Below are 10,534 nucleotides of genomic sequence, written 5' to 3'. Positions count from 1 at the left end.
TTACATATTTTTCATGGATTAATAATTTTAATATATATATTCTACATAAAAGTTGATAAAAACAAACAAAAATATTTAATAATAAGATTAATTATATCAGCAACAAGAAAATTATTTTATTTTTTAATATTAAATAACTATAAATTAATAATTAATTTTTATTTTTCATTAATAATTAATTAATAATAATCCTAAACTAATTAATCTTAAATTAAAAATAACATTTTTAATAACAATGGATCCGTTATGGCTAATGGATAGTCAAAACATAAATAATACACTATTTCATGGATACAGTGATGACTACTACCACAACACCAACAATAATATCTCCGGCATCGACACCAACACCTACACCAACAACAATAACAACCTAACAGAGGATCAGTTATTACGGCTAATACAGGAACGTATTAAACAATTACAGGAAAGGCCGGCAACGGCCGGCCAACTAATACACGATACGATTGTCATATTTTGCTACACAATAATTATATTGTTATCGCTTGTCGGTAATCTACTAGTGGTCAAAGTCATACTGTTTGGTAAACCGAAAATGTTGACCACAACTAACCTATTGATAGCCTCGCTGGCGGTCAGCGATCTGGTTATGACCGGGTTTAACATACCGTTTAATGTGGCCCGACTGCTACTACAATCGTGGCCGTTTGGATCGTTTATGTGTGTGTCGGTACCATTTGTACAGGTAGGTGCTCTATCGGGTGTATGTATTGTAAATTTCTATATTTGTATTACACTATGCAACTGTGTGTGGGTGGGTGTCTAAGAAAGAAAGAAAGAGAGAGAGAGAGAGAGAGAGAGAGAGAGAGATAGTGACTTATGGTTTAATGGTTTGGTTTTTTTTAAATTAAAATACATTAACACATAAGGCATTTAAAACAAGTATATTGGCGTTAATATAGAAATAAATTCATTAGATATTACATAACTATATCACACACACACACATATACACATACATATACACACACATAATTATACACACAATTACACACACACACACACATACATACAGACACATACAGTATTTTAATGGATATACACTACAAATAATAGTCGTTAAATATATATTATGTGTACATTATTACACAAATATGTCTCTAACGTGTGTATGTGTGTGTGTCTAATGTCATAAGATATTATACATTACATAATACATATACTTTAGGACTTAAAAATTTATTTTTCATGATAAATTATTTTATAAATGTTATTTTGTATTGTTTAAAAAATATTTACATACATTATGTTTATCACACAAAATATTATACAGTATATGTTAAGTTGACATTAATATGTTAGTACACTAAATGTACTGTGAATACAGTTAAATATTTATAAAATATTACTGTGGCTAGTAAATTTCGAGACAGAATCTTTGTACTAAGTTTTTCTAAAATAATTCGAATATTAGAATGTTTTATATTTTTGTTTTAATGTACATATTTTCTATGATTATCACTTATCAAAATAATAGTAGTTTAATATCTTTGTCTAAAAAGTTTTTGGAATTATTTACAAAAATATTTGATAAATGACATTTTAAAACAGTAATCTTTTTTGATATTTTTATGTTTAAAATAAAAATAAATTTAAACAAAAAAATATTAATTTTAAAGAGTAATATTTGATGTTTATTTTTTAGTAAAAATCAGTAAGTTTATCAAATGCTTACAATTTTTAATAAATAATTTTATCTAAAATTAGGTCTAAATTTGTCTTCCAAAATAGCACAATTTTAATTTTTAATAATGTTTGGTATTTTCGTCAATAATAAAAAATTATTTTATTATTTTCTTAAAAGCAGGCAACATAATATAATATTTAATCATTTTAAAAAATTTATTAGAATAATATAATTTTAATAAATAACAAAAACATTTTAAAATTTATTTTCGTTTTTTAGAAATAAGTATAAATTGTATTTTTTTGTAATTTTTCATAAATAATTCTTTAATTGTCAGAAATCTAATAAAATAAAAATACTTTTATTATTTTATCAGGATTAATAGTTTTTCTTAGATTTTATAAATTATACAATTCTAAAAATTGAGGTTACTAATTTTGTAGCATTATAAAACTTTAATTATTATACTATAAAATATTTTAAAAAATTAACAATAATAATGAATATCTCTACTATTTAATACCATAAAAAAATAATTTTTAATTATTAAACCGAATGCAGAAAAATCTATTAAGTTTTCATATTACAATTTGTCTCGAAATATATTTGCCACAGTAATATATATATATATATATATATAACTTAAAAATATATTATACAATATATTATGATTTATCTATTATATACTGTTGTATATAAAGTGTTATAAAACGATTAGAGAGTTGACAGATTTTTTTTATATTTAATACTAAAAAATGTTATCAAAATAAAACAAACAAATAAAACCGAAACCGACAACAAAACACAATCAATTCAATAGTCAGTGAAAAAAAACAATAAAATCAAATTGTATATAAAAATATTGTGTAAATAAAAAAAATTAAACTAAAATTAGGACCAAAATTATGAAAAAAACGTTTTTATCGGTTCGGGTTTTTTGTTTGTTTGTTTTGTTTTATTTTGATAACATTTTTTTATTATTAAATAAAAAAAAAGTCTGTCAACTCTCTAATCGCTATATACAGTATATAATAGATAAATTATAATATATTGTATAATATATTTAAAAATATATATATTTAACTCTACAGTACATTAGTATTAGTAGTACTACTAGTAGTGTACTAACATATTAATGTCAACATAACATATATAATATTTTGTGTCATAAACATAATGTATGTAAATATTTTGTTATTTTTTAAACAAAACAAAATAACATTTATAAAATAAATTATTATATAAAAAAAAATTTTAAGTCCTAAAGTATATGTACAGTACATTGTATTATGTAATGTATAATATCTTATGACTTTAGACACACACACACACACAGACACTCACTCACACACACACACACACACACACACACAACATATATGTGAATCAAACTATATATATATATGTCTATTATTATACGCTTATCATACTTACGCACGTTTGGGCGCGTGTCTACTCTACACGTATTTGTGTTAATTACGGTGTGTTTTGTTTTTTTGTTACATACCATTATTACAGGTTACTTGCGTTTACGTATCAACATTTACGATGACCGTAATTGCATTTCACCGCTGGTGGACTGTACGCCGTCGGGAGGCACCTGCAGCCGGCGGCAAATCCCTGACCAAACTGCAGCTAACCATTACCATAGGTACTACTTGGCTATTGGCCGCCCTGTTGGCTGTACCGCACTCGATGTTCAACGAAACACTGGCGATGCCGACCATACGGATTGTCCGATGCGAAGTACACTATCCGAAACTGGCCATCGATTGGTGGTCAACACCGTCATCGCCAGAGCCGATAACAATCAGTCTACCGCTATGGCTGTCGGTCGAGGCGTTTACTACACAATATCTGATACCGTTAGGTATAACTATTTGGCTATACTATCGCATTGGTCGGGTAATTGCTGCCCAGGGCCGACTGGCCGGCCAGTCGACCGATCAGCGCAAACGTCAACAATCGGATGCCCGTAAACGTCGGATAGCTATGTTGATACTAGTGGTCACCGTATTTGCCATTTGTTGGTAAGTAATCATTTAAAAGTTAAATAAAGTTTTCAAAAATATTTTTTTTCCTTTCAAAATCATTATTATTTATTTCAATAATTATATTTTTTTATTATAATTCAATTATTGATTGATTATACTGTATTTATATATAGGAAAACAAAATTAATATATACAGTACTGTATATATATTAATACATTAGTAATACATTATTACATTAGTATCTATAGTTAATTATCACTTTAGTAATACATCTATCGATAAATTACAATACAAATGGCTATTTTATTTTTAGTTTTATTTTGTTGTTATATCTTATTTGGCATTATTTAAGATATCATTAGTTGCACTATAGTTGTTGTATTTTTTTATAAAATTATTTTATTTTATTTTTTTTTTAGTAATCTATAGCGTAGTATATATTCAATATATTGGTAGTCATTTTGAATAATAGTCAAATAATTATAGTAGAGTATAGTGGGAATCAATAGTAATTGCTTTGACACTTAGTTTTATATATATATATATATATATATATATATATATTTATAAATATATATTAATATATCATTTATTTGTGAAATATAAATATATATTATATAATACATCTCAACCTCAATAAGTCTCTTATTGTTATGAATGTATATATATATATATGTATGTTTGTGTGTGTGTGTGTGTGTGTGACAGTGTGTAAGTGATTGAGTAAATAGGTGGGTGAGTGAGTGGGTTAGTGAGAAAACAAAACAATAGAGAGAGAGAGAGAGAGAGAGAGAGAGAGAAATCATTGATGTATTATTTATAACACAAACAATATATCAGCACATATTAATACAATACAAAAATAAATTATTAGTTATTTGTTTTCATTAAATGGTTTTTATTATTATTATTATTATTATTATTATTTTTATGGTATACACTGTACAATGTTATACATAAAAAAAAATTAATGAGTATATGATATCTATAATAATTTATATATCTATAGTCTAGTTAATCATAAATAAAAATTTATCATTTTATTATTATTATTACATAATATTCTAATAGGAAAAATTTTTTCGCAAATATAACAATTTATTTTATTTTGTTTTTTTTTGTTGTTGAATAAAATATTTATTTTACTAACAATATGGTCAATGAATTTTTATATAAGGCTATAAATAATATATTTATAATGTTATATAACATATATATAAATATTAATATTTATTCAACTATACTATATATATATAAAAAAAGCAAACATTTATTTTAGAAAAAATAAATGAATAAAAAAAGGTGTTTATTTTATTTCTTATATTTATCTAATAAATTATAAATTATATATATATTTATTAAATTATTATATATATTAAATAAACATTATTATCATAGTTTAATTTAATTATAAATATTGACTAAATAATTATATTATATTTTATATACATAACTGTATTTATACTAAAATTATAAGATAATAATAATAATATGTTTTAAAATTATTTAAAATTATTAAGAGTAAACAAAAAATAATAAGTAACTGATAACTACAACCATTTTAAAAACTATAATATTTTTTAAAAATAAGTTAAGATGATAAATTTAGTTGTCTACTGAATTTTGATTATTTAACTAAATTAATATATAAAAAAAGTTAACCCAATTAAATACTTGTAATGTATATGTATTGATCTATAAATTTATTTATTTTTATAATATTAAATATAATAAATTTTTATATGATATATCGTATATATATAAGGTGTCGGCATTATTTTTGACAAATAAATTTGATTAAAAATTAGCCATGCATTTTATAAATATATTTATAAATAATATAATACACACACATACACACACATACACACACATACACACACACATACACACACATACACACACATACACACATATACATATATATAATATGTTTTAGCTTGAAATCGGATAAAAAAATATAATATTTTAAAAAATAACTAGAAACTAGAAATATCAAATAAAATAATTTATTATTATTATTATAATATTAATAGTAATATTAATAGTATTACAGTATACTTAACTGTAATTGATTTTTGATTTAGCTAGATAATTATTATTTAATCAAAATCATTTTATCAATAATCACCATCATATTGCAATTAATCATATAATAAAAATAATAGAAATAAATTCTCAGAAAAAACACATTATTTTATATTATTTAAAAAAAATTAAATTTAAATGCAATAAATAATTAATATTATATTATTAGTGTATATTTTTTTTAATTCAAATATTGACAATCAATATAATTCATAGGAAAAACATACAGTAATTAATGTTTTTCAATTAATAACATATTTAATTTGTTTTTTTGTTGTTGTGAATATTACTTTATATATTATTTGATTAATTGCATTAATGATTTTGATTATTATTTATGAGAAATTATTATTTAGCTAAATCATAAATCAATTATCATTTACGGCAAGTATACTGTAATATTATTTATAATAATAATAATAAATTATTTATTGTTTGATTGCAATAAATTATTTCTAGTTTCTAATTAATTTTATATAAAAATATTTTTTAATCGTATTTCAATCTAAAAATATTTTGTTTATATATGAATATGTGTGTGTAATAAGCAAATTAAAAATTAATTATTATTGCTAATAAATTAATTTAAAAAAATATTATTTATATACATTTAATACTAAATATATATACATTTAATACTAAATATATTTACATTTAAAATGTTGTGTAATTTATTGTAAATTACAAGTTAATTATTTTTTAAATATATTTTTAGTGAATAACAATTTTATCAAATATTATTATTATTATAATTATTACTAAATTGAATCATATATTTAATTTGTTATTTAACTGTAAATATATACAATAAAAAACAACAACATAAAAAATGCTAATAATAAAAGTTATTTTTTTAGATAACATAGTTTGTATAATAATTATTACATACATTTGTAACTAGTGTGGCCAAATTTTATATATATAAATTGAATTTGTCTTAATTTATTTTTAATAATATATATATATAAAGCATTACAGTACATAAATGTTTATACAATATATAAAACCTATATATAATTAGCTAAATAGGTATGCTTGATTATATATTACTTATATATATATTTATTAAATATATATTATTTACAGATTTTTGAAAATTTTATTTATGGTCACTCTATTTTATTTTCTATTATTTTTTTGTTGTTGTTGTTGTTAATACTATATTTACTTTTAGTTGTAAATGTAATATTATGGGCATCTATTACAACAACAACAATAACAACATTAATTGAATTGCAATACAACTATTTTATCAATATATTTATATATACAGTATATATCTATACCTAATATTAAATGACAAAATAAATTAAATCTGTTTTTTTATCTGTATTTTTATTTTCCTTTTTACTGTTTATTTTTCTAAAAATTAATTAACGTTTTTATTGATTAAATAATAATTACCAATAGTTTAACGTATATTTATATATATATATATTTTTTGTTTTACAAAAAAAAACCCAAACCGAAAACCGAAAAATATAGGTTACCATTGAATTTGTATCATTTATTGGTAGACTTTGAACTAATTTCAAGACATTATAACATATTTCTTGTCTGCCATTGGTTTGCTATGTCATCTGTTTGGTAAGTATTTTACTAAATAATTAATTAATTAATTTGATTAATTCAAATAATTAATTAACTAATTAATTAATTAATGAAATAATTTTTTTTTGATTAGTGAATTAGCATTAAAAAAAACAATAAATAAGTAGAGTTTAAATAGATTTTGTTGTTATACTATATATATATATAATTATTATTAATTTATTAAAAAACAATTAGCATAATAAATGATAGCAAAGTTATCTATAATTACTTGTTAGATAATTAAATTAATATAAAAAATGTATATATATACTAGTATAATTATGTTATTAATTAACATTATTATTATTTAATTAAGTTAATAGTTTTTTTTCATTATTAATAGAAAGTGAAATTTTAGAAAATATTGTATATTATATATAAATATATAGTATTTACTGTATGTAAATAAAAAAATAATTAATTACTTAATTAATTATTAATAATAATAAATTTTAATATAAACTTTTATTTTACTTAAAATATAATAAGTACACTATAATATTATGTAAATACATAAAAAAATAATTTTAGTTTTCTTTTAAAAAAGTTTATACTAAAAAATCTTTTTATTATAACAACTTTAATAAGATTATGGGATATAAACTATACGTTAAAAATAATTATAAAAGTTTACAAATATATAATTTTTTTTAAATAAAAGTTTTATATAAGATAATAATAATAATAAGCTATGATTTATTACATTTAGGGTTTAATTATTAACATAATAATGTTATGTTAATTTATATATAAAAACATTTTTTACTGTATATTATTATTATGTTATATTAATATGAATTATATTTTTAATATACAGTTTTCAACACAATAATAATAGCTATTTTTAAACAAAATACAATTAAATAATAGAAACATTAGTTAGAAATAAAGTAAAATTATAAATATTTAAATTATTTATATTTATTCATTAAAAATCATAAAATTTTTTAGATTAGTATAAATGTTTTTTTGATAAAATTTGAATTTTAAAATATAATACAAAATAGTTTTACGTTTGAATACTTTAGTTATTAAAACTTTTATATAATATATATATATATATTTATGATATAAAACTGTTTGATAAACAAATTATATATTTATATGACACGTATTACAATAATATAAACAATAGTTATTTTCAAAAAATATATTATATATATTAAATTTATTCATACTATTGTATTATTATTATTAAAGGAAAAATTTAATATTTATAAACTATTTTATATTTAAAAAATATTTTCGCATATAATAATGAATATTTAATAAATCTAATTTTTATTAAATATAATCTAATAGTTAAAATGATGAATAATTATCAAAAATTTTTATTTACAAGTACTTTAATTTAATTTATAATTTAAATTTTTTAGAAAAAAAAATATAAATACATTATACTATTAGTTTAAATATAATATCATAAAATAAATTATATTTTTATAATCTATTTAGTAGTTTTGTCGCTAAATACTGAATATTTATATATATATATAATAAAACAAAAAAAATATAGTTTCAAAATGGAAAATAAGTTAAAATTATTTATACATAAAACTACTACTATTTGATAATACAATTATATTACTATATTTTGATAATATTTTTTTTTGATTAAATATTTATTAATAATAATAATTTTTTAAAATTAGTAATCCATGTTTAGATATTATTTATTTATTGTATTTTATTTTTTTTTAATTATCAATAGTTACAATCCATTTATTTACTGTTATCTAAACAGTAGTTTCAAAAACGGTGCCAAAAAGTTTTATCAATTTATTTTGTGCCAAAAATCATCGGTAGCTCAACAACAACAACAACCACTACAACAACGACCATCAATGACCACAAACAACACAATTATCAATAATAATAATAATACTGTTTTTCAACATCAAAACACTATAGATAACAATCATCAGGAGCTGATAACTACTACAACAACACCAACACCGGTAACTACAGGTGCTCTCTAACCTTATTGTATTAAATAATAATAAATCCGATTAGGGATAAGCACCGGATATTATATATAATATTAAATATATCTCAATATTATTATTATTATATATTTTTTAAACAAATAAATACATATTTAAAAATGTTATTATTATTGTTATTATTCTCGCTATTATTGTTGAAAGTTATTTATGATTCATATTATATATATATATAGTAAAGTAATATATCTATCTATAGTATATATATATATACTGTATATACAGGATATATATATATATATAACTTACACTCAGTTTTGTTTGATATTTGTCGGCCTTTTTTTCGTATCCAATAAATACATACAGTTTTATTGAAATGCATTAATATTTTTATTTATTTATATATTATTTTTTCCCAAATATATGATATACTGTATATATATATATATATAATGTATTTGCAGTATATACTGTATATTTATGACATTTATGATGTGTATAGATATAGATTTTTTTATTTTATTTAAAGCAAATACACTGTAGATTATATATATAATGTCTAAAATATATTATTTTAAATTTATAATATATATATATATATATATATTATACTGTTTTTTTTGTTAAGCAATTTTCCGTTTGCTTTTTATTAGTATTTATTTGCTATATATATATATAGATATATATATAACATATCGTATGTATAAATTTGATTAAATTTAAAAATATTTTAAATTTTTATCTAATAAAATATTTAAGCATGCTAGACAACACTTAAACATTTATTTTTTTTTAAAAATAACTTTATATAACTTTTAGTTGTTGTTGTTGTTGTTATTTACTTATAATTTTAATATTATTTAGTTTATATAAAAAATTTATTAATTATTAATTGTCTAGTAGATTTTAATTAAAGTTTAATATCTATATATATATAACTTTTAATTTAGTTATTTTAATTTATATTCATAAAAATTATTTTTATAATTATGTTTTTAAAAATAAAAAAAAATAAATGTTAAAAGCATATTAAATAAATAATTATAATGTTAATTTATAATTACTAGTTATTCAACATTTCAAGTTAATTTATTACTGATGGGAATTGTAAAATAACTAAAAAAATAAAAAATAAAGTGATACTTTCAAATATTTATAATTACATTTATTTGTTAATTTAATTAATTAGCAAAATAGTAGTAATTATTGTTTATTTTAGTCAAAACAACAACAAAATAATAATAACAACAACAAAAGTTAGAATAAT

General features: G+C 19.2%; 1 protein-coding gene across 1 annotated transcript; it reads left to right on the top strand.

Annotated features, from left to right (window-relative positions):
* The first annotated feature begins 235 nt into the window (after nucleotides 1–235).
* On the top strand, nucleotides 236–9,328 carry LOC128962480 (G-protein coupled receptor 83-like). The gene is made up of 4 exons (XM_054308857.1): nucleotides 236–706; nucleotides 3,167–3,678; nucleotides 7,217–7,318; nucleotides 9,036–9,328. The coding sequence occupies exons 1-4, from the start codon at nucleotides 236–238 to the stop codon at nucleotides 9,301–9,303; spliced, it is 1,353 nt and encodes a 450-aa protein (XP_054164832.1). The 3' UTR covers nucleotides 9,304–9,328.
* Nucleotides 9,329–10,534: the final 1,206 nt, after the last annotated feature.

Source organism: Oppia nitens, unplaced genomic scaffold (genome assembly GCF_028296485.1).
Source record: "Oppia nitens isolate AA-2021 unplaced genomic scaffold, nextdenovo-longstitch-racon4-pilon3 scaffold14_pilon_pilon_pilon, whole genome shotgun sequence".
Lineage (NCBI taxonomy): Eukaryota > Metazoa > Arthropoda > Arachnida > Sarcoptiformes > Oppiidae > Oppia > Oppia nitens.
This window is presented reverse-complemented; position numbering and strand designations above follow the sequence as displayed.

What these genes read in the sequence shown, in the direction of transcription:
- LOC128962480 (XM_054308857.1), top strand. Translation starts at nt 236, where the DNA reads ATGGATCCGTTATGGCTAATGGATAGTCAAAACATAAATAATACACTA. An exon ending in ACCGTATTTGCCATTTGTTG is followed by an intron (nt 3,679 to 7,216) that starts GTAAGTAATCAT and finishes CGAAAAATATAG; the next exon opens with GTTACCATTGAATTTGTATC. An exon ending in TTTGCTATGTCATCTGTTTG is followed by an intron (nt 7,319 to 9,035) that starts GTAAGTATTTTA and finishes AATTATCAATAG; the next exon opens with TTACAATCCATTTATTTACT.